Here is a 20,059-nt window from a genome sequence, read left to right on the forward strand (position 1 = left end):
TTCTTAGAACCTGTGCTTCAAATGCTCCCACATAGACTTCTCTTGCTCCTTTCTAGATTGCACATATGAGATATTCTTTTAATTGCAGAAACCTTGTAAGGGGAAGACGACAGTTCCACTGTAATACAGGGAGGTGGGATGTACACAGATACATGATCTTTCTTAAGTCGAAGCAATTGAACTGACAAGTTCAGTATAGTTCCTGAGTAGATCTGTTTCCAGAGTACCTAAATGTGTACTGCATATGTTCATCAGGTGGTGAGTGCCATTGCCTTGGCTGAACAAAGCAACTACACAAAGAATAGCTTACTCTGCACTACTGTGTACTACACAACTCTCTAATGTTTGAGCTTGCGGCTGAAGAGAGTTAAAGATAAAAGCAAGCAACCTGTCCACACAGACAACTGGCCTCAAACGCTTCCATCTTTACACAGAAATCTTTTTCTCTATTCTCTTTCAAGATTGGTGTAAAAAAAAAAAGGGGGGGGGGGCAAGATTGGTGTTAAAAAAAAACAAACAGGTATAAGGAAACTAGGATATTATCTGCTTAATGCATGAGTTATGAAGTTAAATAACATCATACAGTGACGAGTACCAGGAACTTTCTGTGATCTCTGTATATTGTTATTATAAAAGAAATTGCTTCATTTCCATCACTTTCAAATAGCGAATCCCTATATCCAAGGACAGAAAGGGCCATCGGAAATATTCCTGTTAGCAATGCAGAGTTCTCAAAAAAGGTATCGTTTCCTCTCTCAAGGAAAACCTAATTCAAGCTTTGTTCAACTGGCCTTTCCACTGCAGTATATTAATTAAGACAAGTTCATGTGAGTGTCACTTAGTGTCCAAGAGCAGAGAAGGAAGTAGTGGTAGTAGAAACAATAGTCTTTATCAGAACGTATTTTTAGGGTCTAACAAACACGCAAGACATCTTAGAAATATTTCCTGTTTACACAGAGCTGTACTATCTATGTGCAATGATACACTGCACATCCTGAGGTTAGCTAGGAATCAGAAATATATAGAAGTTAAATAAGGGTATACTGGACAACATTCCTTGGTAGACATATTTCCTACTTTAAAATAAATTCTCTAACAGCGGGGAATTTTTGCCAAGAAAGGTTGGACCAGATGATCCTTGAGGTCCCTTCCAACCTGGTATTCTATGATTCTGTGATTCTATGAACTACAAAAAGTTACCTTTAGATGGAAATTATTCGATAGCAAATTTATATTAAAACATACAAAATTTAAAATACAAAGTATAATGTAGCAGTTCTTTCACAAAGACAAAAAAGACATCTCAAATCACACTGTGAAAAATTCACTGTGAAAAAGTGCAATTAGAAGAACCTGTTCTTAAAAAATAAGAAAGCAACTTAAGCAGCTTGAGCATTTTTACAAGGAAAATATCAAAACCTCCTCAATGGGGGAGGAGCAACAGAAAATCCAAAACAGAAGTCCATTTAATACTGGATCCATTTAAATAGAAAAAAAAAATTAATCTGCTTTGTCTAAAAGAAAAATAGTATTTGTCCTTGCCCTTCTTTTGCAGTCCAAAGCCCTACCACATTTTATTACTGACAGATTTCCATTCTAAAATACTGTTGTATCTGTGCATTAAACAAGACCAAAGTTTCTTGGAGAAAGGTTACCACGCACGAATTAATCCTCCCCACCCAAACCAATGTGATCGTTCTTCAAATTAACAGAGGCCATGTAGAACACTTCACTGCCAGGATTTATTTTAGTGGTACATGAAAAGAAAACATGTGAGTATAAAAACATTTCCAGTGATTATAACATCCAATTAAAGGTGTTCTAAGAAAGATAAATTTCATCAGAAATTGCATCATTACACGTCATGGAATAGTTTGAAAAGCTACCATAGGTAACAGTAGTAAACAAAAGTGCCACTGTGTGCATAATACTTAAGAAAGAAGTATACAGTTCTGTGCAGCATCCTACTAACACACAAGCGGATTCAATCACAGCTGCTGTGGGCATTTTCAGTGAAGTCCTGTGGTTCAAAGGATTAGTTTACAAAATGCAGCTTCTGTGTCCAGTGATTGAGAGAGCGCGTTATCAGCTCTCATACAACATTAAGGATCTTGAGTTTCTTGCCCATGTAAAGCAGCTGTATGGCTCCCCCTCTGAGCTGCTCATGAACAGCAGATGCACCCCGATTAGAAGAAACTGGATCTTGGTCCACAATAAATCGCCAGCTGTGGTCTGGAATTCAAAGACCACTATTCTTTGAGCTCTCCACAGAATCTCCTTGCATGGAGTACGGTAATACAGTTACACAAGTAAAATCAGAAGCAGAATACAACTCAAGAACTGCAAAAGTTCTTTGCAATTCAGTAGGGATTTGTCTGATGCCCTAATTGCCATGAAAAGTCACATATCTGAAAGATTTAGTGCAAAACAAATTCTTGTAAGACAAGTACAAATGTGAAAACTGTTTCTATTATTGTTCCAAAGTGTAATAGGAATGTACAAACTGTAAACCTCAAGGCAGTTTTAATCCATGCAATGAACACAGTATCCTCTGAACCTGCCCTCACTACTTAAAACTGGAAAGAGTTCCCAACACCAAGCATTAAGCTGAGATATGACTAAAATTTAGAGGCTAAGTGTTCTTAAATCCCACACTGAACTACCTAACCAGTTAACCTATGTTATAGTTTCCACAGTATACAAAGACATCCAGACCACAGATTTTCTACAGTGAATGATATAAGCAAGTAACTGCAAAACAAATGTCATACCAAGTTGTTAACCTTCTATCTCAAAAGAATCCTGAAAAAACTAAGGCTTTGAGAAAAAGAGCCAAAAAGAATCCATTCAGTTTTGAAGCAATATTCCAACATAAACACACCAACATCCTTTGCTTTGCTCTTCCACTTGAACCGAATTTTCTCTTTTCCATCCACAACCAACATGACAGTGATTATTAACTAACTTTACTTACCATACATAGTATGTAGCTCGAAGCTGTGTATCTAGAACATGGGAGACTCACAAGTGCTCTTTTCCAGCACTGCAGTCTGAGATTCTGTGGAATGTTGGTGCCTCTTCCAATCCTTTCCAAATATCTCCATTTCCTCATCAAGAAACAAAACCGTTTCTGAAGCTAACTACCTTTCAGGTTTTTAAAGGTACATGATTTTTCTTACTCCATCTTCACCCTCAAGTGCACAGGATCCATTAAGGTTTAAGCACCTCTAGAAAAACAGAAATTTTGCAGACCGATTGCTATAAACTGAAGAGATTCACAATTTTGGTAGCACAGATTATGCCATAAGAAAGAATTTGTTCCACTGAAATTTCCCATTTATAATTCCCATCGTCTCTGTAGTCAGTGTAGCAATTATGTGGCAGGATGGTATCAGGGAAGTACTTAAATATGGCTTTAGCTTTTGAAATTCAGTATGACAACAGAAAACAATCAGGGTTTAGTACCATGATCTTTGCCTACAAGTGCTTCATGAACTATGGTCTGCTCACCTATGCTAAAGCATTTCTCAACTTAAGCAATTTCTTTCAAAAATTGTGGGATCCTGGTTAACTCTGAGCCAGGGACTAGTATAAAAGTGGGTTTATTTTGCTTTTTTAAATCAGAGGGAGAAACGCAACAGGCTAATTGCTAAATTGTTTCATAAAAGAAGAATTTAAAAAAAAAAAAATCAGGAAAAGTGTGTTTTGATAAATGTATCTCAATCTGGAAAATCCTACAAACAGTTATCAGTAAGGCATGAAGAAAAGGGATCTATTACCAAAGGAGAATTTAAATACTCCAAAGATTTTGTTTTCATGTGACTTGTTGCCACACGTGTTTCCCAAAAGGTAATTAGCTTACATTTGAAAGGCAAATAAAATTTTAAAACAAGCTAACTAGCTGTATCTAATAAATAATTTTTTAAATAACTTCATTTAAACTCAAAATTTGGAAATCAATGATTAAGTGGTTACAGCATAGTAAATATTATATCGTAAATAAAACATCCTCTACAAAAAAGGAGCAAGCCTAAAAATCTATTACAGATCACAACTCACTTAGGTTAAATCATTGTATTAGAAATGTCTATCACCTTAAAACATACAGCATTCATTCGGTGCTATTTTTACGTTTCTCATCCAGTGCAAGAGAGTTACTCTCCCTGTAACAATAAAAATATCTGTTTTCACAATAAATTATCTTCTATGAACTTACAAAGTTTCTGAACAATCCTACCTGTCTCACTTGCACTGTCTCACTCCATCTTCTAAGAGTAAAAGCTTATAATCACTAAGACATAAAGAATCATCTGACTCCTGAATCAGGACCACTAAATGCCCTTTCTGCCTTCAGAACTCATCAAGTGATTCTAGATTGTCAGGTTTCTGCATCCAGCTGTTCTCTTCCTGTGTCAGATCCTTTTCTATTAATGTTCTGTTAGGCTGAATCTAGAAGACAGACAGTAGTTAACAAATTAACACATTTAGAAACACTCTGTTGCTCTGTACTATCAATACATTATTATATAAAGATGTCTTACATACTTGCTAGAAACTGAGAAAATTAAAAGTAATGCATCTATGCAGCAATTATGAAATTAAAAAAAAAAAAAAAAACCAACCAAAAAACTAGTAAAAACCCACTAAACTGATACCAAAACATTGTCATGCAAAAAGAAAGGCACATGGTGTGTTACATCCACATAAAACTGACAATCATCCTGCAGTTTGTGGGAGATCTTAAGCTCAGAGACAACTGAAATACTGGACTCTGCAATGCTTCTCACCAATATAGAAAGAAAAATATGAACAGTATCACTGAGATATACCAGCCAGCCCAGCAACTTTCATTACTGTATCCCCTAAGGTAATGGAGTTTCAGAGTCTTCTAAAACCCTTCATCCAACAACAATGCAAATCTTCCATTTTAAATCATTCTACAACACATTATCACAGCCACAACAGCATGGAAAATTATGCACAAACAAAAAATGCTTGTGTAGAAGAAGCAATGCTCGGTCACCTCATCTAGTCTGTGCAGGTTAAGTTACCCTTTCGGAAATTAAACGAACCAGCTTGTTAAACAAATAACTTGAGTTCCAGCTGCCCTGTCTTTCCCAAATTCAAGTGACTAAATATACAGGAAGCACTTCCGTGCAAATCTATCACAGAATGGAACACAAAGAGTTCACTTAGAATCTGTCAGAAAGTTGGCAGCATTTAAGTTGATTTGAGTTCTCATCTTTACAGAAACTAGGGACCTAACTGACAGAGCCTGAAGTTCCAAAAATGAAAGCTGAGGGAAAGAAACCTGCCTTATTTCATGACAATGTGTTGCCGTAATAGCTACTCAGAGTCTTTTAGCATAGCAGCAAATTCTTTTACGGGATGTTAGCCAGCATATATCCTCTTTGCAATTACTTCTGCTGCCACCTCCCCCAGGATTAGTACAGCTGCACACACCTATGTTCAGCTGCATATGAAAGCAAAAGAAATAAAAATCACATCAATGTTAATCAAAGCTTCCAAATATATTACCTGAAAAGGCTGGCTAATACCAACTATTGACTGCAAATTATTGCTATAGTAACAAAGCAAAAATTCTCCTCCCATATCAGGTATTTCTGCAGCACTCATGTAAACCTGTCAACAAGAATAAGAATAGGCAATGGGCAATTTCCACACAGAAAGAAGCTTACAAAAAAGCAGTCTCTGCCATTCAGGACACCATAAAAATCAGTATTTACTATTTAGAAGCAAGTTTTTAAATTTAAGCTAAAAAGGATGAGGACAGAAATAACTCATGAAACCATCTGAAAACTAAGTCTGGGAGGAAAAGCGAATATCCTTCACCATGTTAGCAAGCTGACTTGGTTCAGCAAGAAGAGAGAAGAAACCCAGAGCTGTAAGGGAAGGAGCAAGGCCACACAAGCAGCAAGGAGGGAGATGAACTGCCTCCTGGTGGCAATAAGCTGTTACATGACAGAGCAGAGCAGACTCTCCACCTCGATTTTGTACTATCATAAAGACCCATGGTTCCTGAACTGCAGCCCACAGTATCCTGCTAAACCAGTGTTCATAGTACTTAGATTTCTAAGCTTAGTGATAGGAAACCATGATATCAGAGAAATTTTGAGATTCACAATACTGATATGATACAATTGGGCTCTTGTTGTAAACTTGATGCTAACTTACAAAATCTCTAACACGAAATAACTGCTTTCCGTCATTGCCTGGAAAATCTCATCCATCCTTGCACTCACTGTGTCCCAAAACTAAATTTGAATTTCTGTTTGTTCAGATAAATACCTCTGGAAACAGATAATTTGTTCAAAATAAGTTCTGTTTGTTGGTTTGTTTGTTTTAAATCACTTTAGGTAATCACTGCTAGAAAGCTATGGAACAGACAGCAGTTTTTAAAGAGGCACCAAAACACTCAAGAGCCAAAATAAAGAAAAGTCTAAGAAACCCTAATCTGTAGCTGTATCAGATACCTGGAACTAATTGTGTTAGTAACATTAGGTACTTAAAACTGTAACAAAAATCACACAATAAATATTTGACAAAGTTGCTCAATGTATCCTAATCAGATGCAAAAATGGCCAGTTACTTATTTCAGTAGCAGAAACTGACCAAAATATAAATGACAGTAGTTTTTAATACAATGAAAAGTCACTACAGGAATAAATTGCTTTTTCATCAATTCCCTTAAGCAATATGATCACACCTGAGAACGTATGCTAAACTACCTGAAAATTAGTAAGAATTAAGAAGAAGGTCTTTAAACAATAATATCACTCCCAATTAGCTTCGACTGGGAAGGAGGATACAGAACCCCTCAGAGGAAGGCGATATGGAACAAATAGACCTTGAATGCTATGGGAAAGTACATGAGAAAGAAATACAACTGGCTGGCTTACTTGTTTACTGTCTTTGTTAGAAGAAATTTCATCATCTTCTACCCAAGCATAAGTAACATAGTCATTCACATGCCTGAAAGCCACCTGCAAAGAAAGAATCAAACCATCAGCCTTCTGAAGGAAATAAAAAACATACTACATGGAAAACTCAAAAGTTGTGAGAGAGATGTTTACTACTTCACTGAAGTAATTAAACACTTCACTTGTAAGATCAAAACATTCTGGAGGCATGCACAAATCTTTTGTTTCTGAGATGGTGCAAGTGCTCTGTTCTCTCACCCTTCCACTGACTTTCTTTTATTTTTGTTCTTTCTTTGCTGTACAAATCTTTTGAACTGCAGGCATTAGGGGAGGACAATTCCTTTCCACAGCTTCTGCACCATTTTACTTAAATAAAACACCACATTATCTTAGCAGAGAATTTAAAGGGTGCAAAAGAGCTCTCATGCTATGCAACTAAACTGTCAGCATACAGAAACTAACGGCAATCAAATATACGCGACTATTTCAGAGAGTTTTGCACCAGCAAGAATCACAATGTCCCATGACAGAAGACTATCAACTACCTTTTCCAGTCATATTCACCATCTTCATTAGAGTAAAGAGCCATGATGTGGTAACATTACCTTGAAAAGTCCAATCCAGTCCCAAGCACTGCTTGGGAATTCAGGCACCGCAGAATAGCTGATTAGAACATCATGTTCCGCACTCCACTCACCCTCAGGATTCAGTATGATCAAAGGATCTGATAGAAGAGGCTTCAACTAGACAAAAGAACAGAATTTAAAGTCAGTTAAGTCTGTCATTCTTTCAGTTATTCTTTTCAAGTTATTCTCTGGCACATTTGCTGTGGGTCTCTCAACTGAATGGAAATAACCTGAAAGCAATTTCCTGCCTTTACTATAACCAGAATGAAACAGAGATTATGACTTACAAAGTTTAGAAAACCAACTTCTGTAAGGCAACACTTAGTAAAACAAACTTTTTCTTAACAACATAACTGGGACAGCACCTCAAGCCCAAAAGTTCCTGTAACAGGTTTGTGATCGCTGATGCCATAGCTCATGTGGCTGATATAGTTATTCAAAGTAACAGAAATTGTCTGTTCTTCTTCAGAGAATTCGCCTTCTTTTGATGCATGCTGGCAGAGATTTTTTACTCTCCAAAGAATCCTATCGGTCCACGCTGGCTTTCTTTTCTTCTCACTGCAAAAGTGAAAGATAAAAATGAAATGAGAAGAAAAACAGTTGCCAAAAGCTAAGACTACTGTGCAAAATCTACTCAAAGTTAAAAGACTGTCAGATACATATTAATAAAAGAAGGCAATCACATCCAAGCTTCATTTTACAGCTCTGTTCAATATGCTTTACAACCAAGGTTTCCTTAATTTGAGCTCAACTCCATTTACCACAAATAAGTTTCACAGGTTTCCGAACGAGGAGTAAAATGAAGGGGAGAAGGGCATTTCAATGGGTTAGTCAGCTTCATACAGGAAATGATACTTTCTCCTAAAACACTCCATAAGAACATGCACGAACATGGAGATAATACAGCAACTGCCCCAAGCTTCAAATGCATAGTTATTCTGAGAAAAGGGGCATAAACTTAAGGAAGATGTAGGAAGAGTCTGAATGACGTTTGATATTATTCAAAACATTTGAGAACAAGTTTCTTTTAACAACAAAAAATGGACAAACTTAGGTATCTTATACTAATCACAGGTGACACAGCAATGCTTTATTTAAAGTTCCTCTAAATTGTACTAGCCTGCTTTTCAAGTTTGCAAGCTATTGCTGTCTCGTAACAAAAGGCTTTAAAAATTGCATCATCAAGAAAGTTGTGCCTGCAACCTGCAACTGTGCTATACATCAAAGGGTAATCATAATTCAGAGTTTCCTTTTATACCATATCAATAACAACAGAAGACATGAGCGTTTCGTGGTTCTCTCTGTAGTGGGAAGAAGACTTAACACCAACTCTCTGTATGGATGTATCACTTCAAATTGAAATGGAGAAAAGATCATACCCTATGGAAGAGGAATTAGAATGGACTGGATTGAATTATAAACGTTAATGAGCAGGATGTGTAAGGAAAACTGTCAGTTTAATAACTTTGAATATCAAGATCATCATAAACTGGAAATGCCATTTAGTTCCCTATTCAACATACTTTTGTTTTACCCCTTCCCATTACAAGTCTGACTCACCTTTAGTAAGGTGAAAAGATTTTAAATGACTAAGGGGCCACATCCCACTTACTCCAGTAATTATATAAACCGACAGAAATCTTTATGAGCTGCATATGTCTGCTCTGCTGTGCAAGAAAACATCAGAAGAACAGCTTAAGTTAATACACTATTTTAGAGAAAACGGCATATTAGATGGGAAACAAAACCTGAAAATCCACATTGAAAAAGTATCAAAGATAACAAAATACTGTGTGCTTCATATAAAGCACACTTTCCAAGGGTGCTTGCCTTGAGGTCTACTGATCACCCCCCATCTGACCATAATACCTCTGCTAGCTTTAACAACAGCAGAATGCACACGGTATGCGTAAGCATACTTTTTGCTCTTTAAATGAGCCAGTACAAACTATTAGGCTATGAATCATTCTTAGAATGCCTAGGTTTGGATTATTATAAGTGTTTTTTGTTAAATGGATTTAGTGCTGGTCCCATTACATCTCTTCATGCTCAATTAGGGAGCAAAATGTCTTTGGATCCAAATGAATAAACTTGCAATATTAAGTGCAACAGCAGAGTAGATAACACTACAGCTTTCAGACAGGTTCAGAAAAATCCCTGAAGAAAATCAGCTGTCGTCTGATTTTCAAATATTTCACAAAAATCAAATCAAAAGCTCGCGAAGGAGCATTGTTTTGATTCTGAAATATTTACAAATCTATGAAATCCAGAAAGTTCTCTTCTTACTTAAACCAAAACAGGGACTTCTGCTCTCTGGAAGTAAAGAAAAAGATCAGTACAAAACCCCTGTTTGGACAGGAACTTATCCTTCTGTTGAAACATAAGACTAATACTTAACAACAAACTTCAGTGTCAGAGAAAAACTCTGGAAACTTAAACTACTCCATTTCCAACTTAAAATTAATTTATAAAGACACATTTACATTTATTTTCAAATACCAGCAGTATCAAATGAAATGCTTAAACAGAGAAGGAAAATAAAAATTGTAGACAATTACTCTTTTCCTTTTGCTTATTTCTGACAACCAATGGGCACTTTTAGTATTAAAGAACAAAAAAGAAGTGGCTTAAACAAGCACTGGTTTATTCTGTTAAACTAGCCTTTCCAAAAAGAAAGCTGGGTTGTTTCACTACTTCCCTCCTTCAATCAGCTGACTCAGGCTTCTTCAGCCAGAAATATTCATTTATTCAGGTCTGACCACTGAATGAACCTAACAGAATAGCCCAATAGCCCCAGTTAACCAGTACATTCAGGAAATTCAGATTTGCTTACTAAAGTGATATTTAGTCAAGCACCACATTCACTCTAATATTCCATGTCTAAACTCATCTTATTATGCTTTTACCTTGTATCATATACATCCGAATAAAGGTCAAACTTGTAGGTGGGTTTAAACTGCAGAGGACCCTCTATGAATTCCTGAAGAAATGCTTCCTTCTTTTTTGCCATATTTAACTGCAGAAATAAAAAGTAACTTTTAAAGATTATGTTTAAAAAACAGAGCTTAAAGGACAACTGGGAAGGGAGATGAGAAAGCATGTTCCAAGAAGAATTCAACATCTGTCAGTACAACGTATTTGGAAAGGTAAATTCAGAAGTTCCTCTTTGTTACTGCCAGAACTCTTGACAGGATCTGTTTAAAAGTTTTGTAGCAGTTTGACTCAAAACAAATTCCAGAATAAGCTTCTCTTAAAAATAATGCTTGGGAGAAGAAAAAAGGAGGAGAAATTAAGGTGAGGAACAATTCACAAGCCATAAAGTTCAAAGAAAGCTTCAGTCAAACACGAGCATTGTAAATGAGTAAGAAACTAAACAAAAGCAGAAAAGTTTTGCAATTAACGTGGGGTTATGACTGAGAAGTGAGAGAGAGAACAGCTAGGTCTGTTCCACCTCATGACTACTCTGAATTTGTGTTCTTTAATAGAAATTAAAAACTCAAGAGGTAGTAATGTTAATGACCGTGTTGTGTTTGTATGCATTAAAAACAAAACAAACAAACCCCCCAAACAGATTAAGACAACATACCTGGTCCTTTTCCCACAGCAGATTGTAACGCTTGTTATTTATTGATTCTCGGACAAAATGTATGCCATAATCTGCTATCCGGAAGTTTAGATCTCCAAACCAGAAGAGAACACTTAAAAAAAACGGAAAAGCAAAAACCCAAGGAAGACTTATAGGAATCCATTAACACAAGGGAAGAATTCAATAGAATATAAGCCATTATGCTAATTAGTGCTCTAATCACTTATATTACTTAATCTAAACAGCTTAAACACAAACATGAAGTCATTATAGATAAGCTTACACAGGGATAACCTGCTGCTAAACAAAAAATTTAAAGGAATTGAAATAGTAAATTAAGTCCCTTGCATTCTTGCCAGTTGCTCATTACTGCCTGGATATTAACTTCTCCTGAGTCTCCTAATGACTTACATCTCTATTAGAGACAGATTTAGAATTAAATTTTAACAGTAGGCAAAACAATTCACAAAATTCATGACCTACGGATATGTTAATCCACTAACTCAGAGCTCTGGTTTAGCGCCTTGGGAAAGCAGGGATACATAGTAGGTGTTCTATAGTTATTAGGAAAGAAAGTTATTATTACGAAGCAGTGCAGTGTATTACCAGCAATGTTTTAAACAATAGGAAAGCTGTTTCTTCAACTAAATTAACTTCTCTCTGAAAATCCTTACTTTCAATGTTTTGTTCAGGCATGGATACCCCAAACTTGATCTTATGAAAACAAAATTTTTATTTCAATTTGTACTTTCTTCTTAGAAGACAACAGTAGGTGATTTGGTACATGCCCATGTACATAATCAAGAAAATGAAACACATTAAATTGAAACACATGAAATATCAAACACTTATACTAAGGAAGGAAAAGTAGTAATTTTGAAAGTCGTGTGTCATACATTTTTACCTAATTCTAATGAAATCATTAAGAATTAAAGTGATATCACATACCTATTCCGGATTTATCTGTCCTGGCAGTTTTATGGATATATATTAAAAAAAAAAAAATTACCAAACTAAAATGTTTTTCTCAACCCTGTTTTAAATGGTTCTATTACCATCTTTAGACTCTAGCACATGAAAACAAAGGAACATACAAATAATTCCTGCAGAATTAAGGAACAAGAGCTCAATTAGTGGCCCAAATCAGGTTTATTTCGGGGTTTGTGGGGTTTTTTTTTGTGAGACACCTGAGGGAAGTGTAATTCATATAGCTACAGAAATCATCAATCAAGGTTTTAAAGGCTGAATATTCCTATTTCAATAGGAATAAAACCAATCCAGAACATAACACAAACCTCCTCAAAAAATGGAGGAATATAAACATTTAATAGTGATCTAAAGGGTTTTTTGTATAAACGGGCTTTAGCTTCTAAAGCTCTCCAGCACATGACACGTGCAGTACATTTAACGTCATTCAAGACTGGAAGAGAACAGTCTTGCAAAATAGAACTCCATCTTCCATGTTATCTTTTCCTCCCAGGATTCAGGGTCAGGGCTGAAAAGACATTTAAAATAAAAATAATGGATGAAAACTCCAAAACCAAAACTCTCTAGTGCACGAGTTTACCCCGTAACAGATAAAAACAACACAGACAGAATAGGGTCTCAGCAACTCACTCATGATCCAAGGTACTTGGAATATTCTCTCCTTCAAACTGCATTTCCAGAATTTTCTCAAAGTCATCCAATCGCTGCTCTGTATTCTCCATGTGAGCTGGCAAGTGGCAGTTCATGAAACAAATTGTATGACCATAGAGGGACATGCGGACAGTGACTCCTCCTTTGTTCCCCTGGTATGGAAGACGAATAACGATCTCTGAAACTATAGTCAACACCTGCAAATGTAACTATTAACAACACCTATAAATTTTTAAATCTTGCTATTTAGATTTAAATTAATACAACTTTTTCCTACATAAGTTGTTGTATATCAGCTAATAAACTGGTAAAATTATGTTCTGTGCTGCACGCTTGCATACAAGGTTCAAACAAGTGAGTCTCACTGCCTGTCAGTTTATTAATTTTTAAGTAAACCATAAAACCACTCTCTCCCACCATGAAACCATTTAGAGGCACACACCACCATAAGCATAAGTAACGAAGGCAATCAAGTCTCAGATACTTCCTTACCCAGTATCCATACAGGCCTGTGCGTGTGTAGTGGGTATGAATGTCTCGTATGAAAGGAAGGTGGACATGCTTCACAAAGACCAGAAGTAGTAATCCCTGCATGCGAACGGAGGAGAGCTGGAAGAGATACGAAAGAGGGAATGGTCATTTCCAGGAAGGTATTTGGAATTCCTTGGGTCTACTTCATAGGAGCTTTTAGGCGAAGAATGCCATAGCAGAAGTCATGCAATTCCCACGCCAAGCCAGGCTTTAGTACTATGACACAATAAATGCAGATGCATTTCAGCGCTGTAAAGAATACATTCTTACAGTAGACTTGCTTATAAACAATTCTGATGAATCTCTCAACTAATTAACATTAGTTGTAACAGTATATTACAAATCTGAAGTTGACCTCAAAACGTGTATTTGCCCAAACATCTTTAAAGACCTTTCTTCTGCCTCACCAGCCTCTTGTGAGCTTTAAGCAACCTGTTCATGAAGAACCAAATCCTTGATTTTTCACCTATAATCTTAATAGTGCATACCTAGAAGTCCTCCAACAGGAGCAAGTTTTTCAAATTGAAACATCCTTCAGCAGATAACTAATCATTCTAAATGCCATTAAAATGCCTAAAAAGCACAGCCGTTAATTCTAGGCATTTGCAAAAACAATGAACTGCAAGTAGCAGTAACTCTTGCCTGCAATGCCTGTAAAAACTGATTTACCAAACACTTCCAAAGCAAAGATGCTTAGGGAGCACGTAAGACACTGTTTAAGCTTTAAGATACTGGGTGTTTTTTGTGGTTTGGGGGTTTTTTTGTGTGTGTGGAAATAGTCTAACAAAGATGTTCTCCATTAAAAATGTATGAACTTTACAATGTTCCTGGCATGAGACACAAAATTCATTTTAAGTGTTTGTTTTAGTGATAATGATTCAATTTAAAATACAGCCATTGAAATAAAACTAATTATAGTTCAATTTTATGCTGGATGAACTTAGAGAAAGACTACATTAGAATGAAACCTGATATTAAGAATAACACTGACTATACAACTGCTGGAGAAGTACACAAGCACAGCCCGAAATTTAAAACAGAACTCCTCCTTTCTTTGCCTCCACATCTACATAATTAAATGATTACAGAATATATGCTAATGTTTTCATTGTCCTTGAACCCAACAAAATACTAAACAGGATATTGAAATGATGGATCACAATTACTAGATAATGCATAAATATTTGTATTTGATCAGACATTTGGTGTAACCAGTATTCTCCTTTCTGTAATTATGTTCATGTGATACCAAGATCTTTCAGTTCCCTTTATTATTTGCTACATTTCATTCTGCTGTGGGCCAGTCCCCAGACATTTCTTAAGATCCATATGAAAACTCTTCTCTCTGTAGTCTTGAATGTCAAAACACAATGGATCCCTCCTCTGCTGGAACTAGCACTAATCCCACCAGTATGTAACGCCAAATCAAGCAAAGACCTTTCATAGTGGGGACGTGATTCTCTTTATGGTGAAAGAATTTACTGACTCCAACCAACTTAACACTGAAAATGGACCCAGTTATTGAAGGGACAAGGATGTGAGGGACATGCCCCAAGGACGACAACTACCCCTCTACACCCAACCTCGTCAGAAGTCAGCAAAGAAAGGGTAACTGTTCCTCTCCTCAGCCAACTTCCCAGATAAGTCCTAGCATAAGGTCTCCTCACTGCCTGTTTTGATTTTGACCTGGCCTGACAGTGCCCTTATTATTAGCGCTAACCGAGTCCTGCTGAAAACCATTAGGTGGCAGCATCCATTCATTAGTGCGTCCAAAGTGTCCCATTTATAAATTAGAATTCAAAATCAACCATGCGTACCACTAGGAATTCTTTTTAGCTGTCCGTATATAGGGCCTGAATGTCAGCCCACAGCCAGATTTTGAATCTTTATCAGCAATGACTAACACTGGAATGAACAATGTTTTTTTTTTTTCCTTTTTATAATTCCCAATGGGTCCTTTGTTTTGTTTAATTACAGTTAAAAGAATGGCACAACTACTGAGTCTGATTAGCATGCAGATAATACAATCATCTCAGCAAAATCACCCTGAAATAATGCTTGACTTGGAAAACCAATACAACATTCAAAAGGCTTTTAATATCTTTTTATTAAAGAAATTCAGGATATCCTCCTATGTTTATTGTTTGCATTATTAAAATAGCTAGTACTTTAGCTGATCTTATGCCCCAGATATTACCAAAAATCTTGTCATTTAAACTACCATACAACGTTCTAGGTCTTCAATCAAAAATAAAGTCCTCAGAAAAATATATATACCCACTAAAATCCTGTTTTACATATATGCAATTTATTTTCACCTGCAAACAAGTTGGAAAAAAAAAAGAAAAAGAAACCTTACCAATCTTAACGAAAATCACTGCCATTGCTTGGGATATTTATAGGGAAAGCAGGTACTTAAGCAGACTACATTAGAAGCATCACAATACAGTTCCCCAATATTTCACAGAGCAAAAAAATTTTCTACAAACAAGAGAGAGATAGAGATATTGTGGCCACAAGAAATATGCTATTGAGTGTAAGTTTACATCACATTTCATTTTAAATAACCTTCATTACTCTGTTCCTTGAGAATGCACTTTTACTACGACAGGAGTATTTTTCTATTCACCACACAATTCTGCAGCACTTATACAGGCCATTGCCAGTATATCTGAACAACTTCTTGCTGTTTGTCATCTGAGCTGCAAAAGCATCAAAACTGCCCAATTATTCCAAATGAGAAATGAAAAAAGCATACGTCCAATTTTTACAGCTAAAATTAAGGACATCATTGTTAACAGAGAAAAATTAAAATTGCCTTTATCAACAAACCAGGAAAACACAAGCATGATGAAGAATCACTTCTAACATACGTGTATCTATGGAAGTGACTGACACCTGCAAAAAACACCATCAACTAACTTATCTTTTATGGAGAGTTTGAGGGGAAAAAAAAAAGTCTGAATGGGGGATGTCTGGGGAAGACATTTTCCTTCATGCTGTGACACTTAAGAGATGTAAACAATTACCTTGATATATCCCAATGGAGACAATACAGTCATGAAAAATATGCTCCATGGATCATCAAATGCCAAGTCAGACAGAAAATTTGTGATTCTTGAGTTCACCTCCTGTAAGCTGAATACATCAAGATTACTCACACTGTATCATTTGATTTTGACAGAATTCATATAACCTTTCCAGAACACAGACCACAACATCCTAACAGACCTCTCTCAGCATAAGTCAGAAATTTCTTGCTGTTCAGTTTCTCATATACAAGCAGTTTAACCCATCCACAGGTCTAACACATCTAACACTGACAAAAGCAAAGTTAAAGGAGCTTATATACACCTGAAACCAGAGTTTAGGACAATGTTAGACTCAAGATATGTAATGACAAATAACCTGGATGTCAGGTCTTTAAAATTTCCAGGAAATTTGGAAAACATGATGGCAGATTGTGCCTAATAAGCTTGCAGTAATTTCTTTAAAACAAGTTGAATTTTGGATAACTTTCACATCAAAATGAATATGTCTCTATGTGCCAGCAAAGAAAACAGCAGCCAAAACCTTTTTGTGTGTTTAGAAAAAAGATATTCTGTATTTTGTCACAAAACAACAGCAGAAAGGAGAGAAGATTCTCTTGCTATAAATCACCTCTGTTTTAAGTCACTAACTCTAGTCTTCACCTTCTGTTAGCAATAATGTTAAACTGTCTCCTAGGCAGTGATTCACATTGCACAGTCCTTCCAAAACAGACAGTAAGCTGTTGAGACTTAGCAGTTTTGCAATAAACAAAAGCAAGTTCTTTAATATATACTTACCCTATAACATACATATCCATAGTTGGGCCCAGTGAATTGAGCTGAAGTAAACTAGTGACATCAGGAGGTGGAGAAGCTGTGCCCACATTCCAAGTAACTAAGTGTAGTCTACAAACAAACAAACAAAAATCACAAAAAAACAATGCTAAAACTGAAACACAAACAGGTAACCAACCCTAAGAGCGTCTAATTTCCCCACAGAATTTCCATCTACAGAAAACAAAGATTTTCCTGTCACTTTTCTTCAATCAGAAATCTATTTATTAGCTAGCATTAAAAAAACCACCACCATCACAAAAACAATCAACTAGAGGGAACAAAACCTGAACTCTTGCCACTTATCCTTCAGCTTTTTCCCCCAGATAAGGAAAGCTTCATCTAGAGTGCGAGACACTTCTTCATGAATGTCATCATCCGAGCTGATGTCCTCTACACAAGCCATAAGCTGGGCTACTCGTTGACGGAGCTGCAAGCGGCCACTAGACCCTGTGCTGCTGAAACTCGCAGACCGGCTGCGGAAGTTGTGCAGGCTTTCTAAATCATTTAGGGAGAGGGCTGCTGAATCTTGAAATGCATCTTCACTACTGAAGGATGCCATTTGCTCAAAAGAAAAGAGTAGCTACACTCTGAAGGACTAGCCCATTAAAATCCTAAGTATAAAAGAAACAGATGGCTAAGGGTCTTCCAGATCAAGTTTCCACTCATGTGAAATTCAGCATTGCTTCTCAGGCAAAAGGACAAATGTAGATGCAGCAACGCTGAAAAAAACTGTAGCATTACCACCACACTCAATGGGTTGTTACAAAAGCTGCAATCACATCCTACCTCCCACAGTGAATTGTTTCTTCATAATAGATTTAATGTGGTTAATTCTATAAGCTCAAGATTGAAAAGAATTTATTGTTGATTTGAATCAATCATGTGCCTCCATCTGCAGGCTAGTAGAAATATAATCTCCAGCTCCCAAACATACAAATACACAGTTCTGACCAAAACCAAACAAAGCTACTGCTCCTCCCCAGCGCTGTCAGAAATATTTGCACGTCATAGGACTTGTCTGTTGTTTTTTGCAAGATGGTAATTTCAGTATCAGAGCTTCTAAAAAGGGATTCACTTTACCATCAGTCTTGTTACATGTCAGACAGGCTTAAAAAATAATAAGCTGTTAATTTTCCATCCATCTTAGGGTCCTAGAAGGACCTTATAAACACTGATAGTTAAACAGTGAATCCCACCAATACATCCATTATTAGGTCCATATTTTTATTTCCCCAATCAACTGCCTGCTCAAGGTGACACACAATGTATGTGGAAGGGCTGGAAAGTGACCTTGCATACCAGACTAAAATGATCCATAATTTCTCTCACCAATAGTTTCCCTTTGTAAGGCTACACTGAAGTCAGCCAAAAGCTATTCTAAAACAGATTTCGGGGCGGGGGGGGGGGGGAATGCTGCCGATCTAATTCTGCCATCAGAGATGTATCACTTGGGAACACTCTCCAGTTACTAATTTCATAAGACAATTATCCAATTAAACAAAACTGAAGTAATATTGAAGTCATCAGTCATTACTGACAGAAATTAAATTCCTCAAAGTGCCCAGTATCCACACTACTGATAAGAACACAGGAAAGGCTGCAGTGCTAGAATGTACACCAAAAAAGAAAATACTTGTAAAAATTTCAAGAACATCCTTAATAATTCAGTATCACTGCAGGTTACGACTATGTCTGCAGGAAAAACTTAAGAGTGAGGAAGGTATATGCATCCGCACAGCAAATAACCTACAGCATTATGCTGTCCCAAAGGTCTACTGATGCTCCCAACTACTTCACAAGGCCGTACAAGTCCCACCCACAGTAAAGAGGGGAGACTACAGTGATACCAATTTTCATCTGATGACACAAAAACAGCCTTTACTAAAGGGAAGACAATATTGCTCAAACTATTCTGGAAGCATTCAGTACCACTAGAGTACAGCCTCAAATATGCTTTCTGCAAACACATTCCTAAATATGAGCAAACTACTGAATATATTATTTAGTGCCACGGACTCCTGAAATGATTTAATAGCAGAGAATTTTTTAGGGTCATAGTGTTTATAATACTGCATTAAGATGACTTTTAAGATCTTTGAGCAAACGTTAGTGTTCGTTGGTTGTTTTTGTGTTTGGTTTTTTTAAATTTTCGTGTTATAGACAACCACTCAACTACCCTTTAAGTAGATTTCTCTAGCGAACCAAGCCCACAGTGCGAGACACAACGTGAAGACACAACGTAAAAACACCGTAAAAGCAGACGCCAAAGATTTATTAAGCTCCTTCCTCCTCACGAAAAGCGACAGATTTGAGACACTAGATATATTAACAGCAAGCGCAGTAGATCTTGCCCTCATTAAACGTAAGTAGGTCTCTGCAAAGTCCTGAGGACCCAAACAATACTCGGTAAGCCTCCCTGAAACGACTCCAGTACCGACGCCTCCAAATCAGAAAATCAGCTTTTCTTCTCTATTTCCAACGACTACGCAACATCGCCAATTAGTGTAACTCCCTGTTAATAAGCAGAAACACAAGCTTCGCTAATTCTGAGCTAATTGCGTAACGACTTAGCTACTTTTCTCCCGTCCTCGCAAAAGCCGCCCTCAGACCCGCGCCCTCACGCCGAGCCGCCCGACCGCTCACCTCAGCTCCCTGACGGCGCCGCGCTGCTCCGAGCCCGCAGGCTCCATTCCCCAGGGCTTCCAGTCAGGAAGCGATGCGAAGGGCACAGCAAAAGCCCCGGCCTCAACCAGACGGTCCCGGCGCGGCCCGGCCCGGCCCGCGGCCTCCTCGTTCCCCTCAGCGGCGACGCGCCCGCTGCCGGCAGCGCTCGGCGCCCATTGGCCCGCGTGACGGAGGCGGGACGGGGCT

The 20,059-nt window shown here is 37.2% G+C and overlaps 1 protein-coding gene across 5 annotated transcripts; it reads right to left on the reverse strand.

Moving 5' to 3' along the window:
* Nucleotides 1-1,723: 1,723 nt before the first annotated feature.
* Nucleotides 1,724-20,025, reverse strand: INPP5K (inositol polyphosphate-5-phosphatase K). Of its 5 annotated transcripts, none has more exons than XM_030027174.2 (13): nt 19,832-20,025; nt 17,150-17,257; nt 16,352-16,460; nt 13,284-13,400; nt 12,771-12,943; nt 11,154-11,265; nt 10,474-10,583; nt 9,854-9,880; nt 7,933-8,125; nt 7,547-7,684; nt 6,921-7,004; nt 5,539-5,643; nt 1,724-4,449 (listed from the first exon to the last, which is right to left on the reverse strand). In XM_030027174.2, the coding sequence occupies exons 1-13, from the start codon at nt 19,876-19,878 to the stop codon at nt 4,351-4,353; spliced, it is 1,422 nt and encodes a 473-aa protein (XP_029883034.1). In that variant the 5' UTR covers nt 19,879-20,025; the 3' UTR covers nt 1,724-4,350. The 5 variants fall into 5 exon arrangements, with proteins under 5 accessions (XP_029883034.1, XP_029883032.1, XP_029883035.1 ...); XM_030027172.2 differs by lacking the exon at nt 19,832-20,025 and adding an exon at nt 17,473-17,898; XM_030027175.2 differs by lacking the exon at nt 9,854-9,880 and having other exon boundaries at nt 19,832-20,024.
* Between the last annotated feature and the right edge of the window lie 34 nt (nt 20,026-20,059).

This window comes from Aquila chrysaetos, chromosome 10 (genome assembly GCF_900496995.4).
Source record: "Aquila chrysaetos chrysaetos chromosome 10, bAquChr1.4, whole genome shotgun sequence".
NCBI lineage: Eukaryota > Metazoa > Chordata > Aves > Accipitriformes > Accipitridae > Aquila > Aquila chrysaetos.

Coding starts and splice junctions, on each gene's coding strand:
- INPP5K (XM_030027172.2), bottom strand. CDS start 17,747: ATGGCATCCTTCAGTAGTGAAGATGCATTTCAAGATTCAGCAGCCCTC. Junction 10,584..11,153: donor TGCTGTGGGAAAAGGACCAG/GTATGTTGTCTT, acceptor TTATTTCTGCAG/TTAAATATGGCAAAAAAGAA. Junction 4,450..5,538: donor GTATTAGCCAGCCTTTTCAG/GTAATATATTTG, acceptor TCTGTCTTCTAG/ATTCAGCCTAACAGAACATT.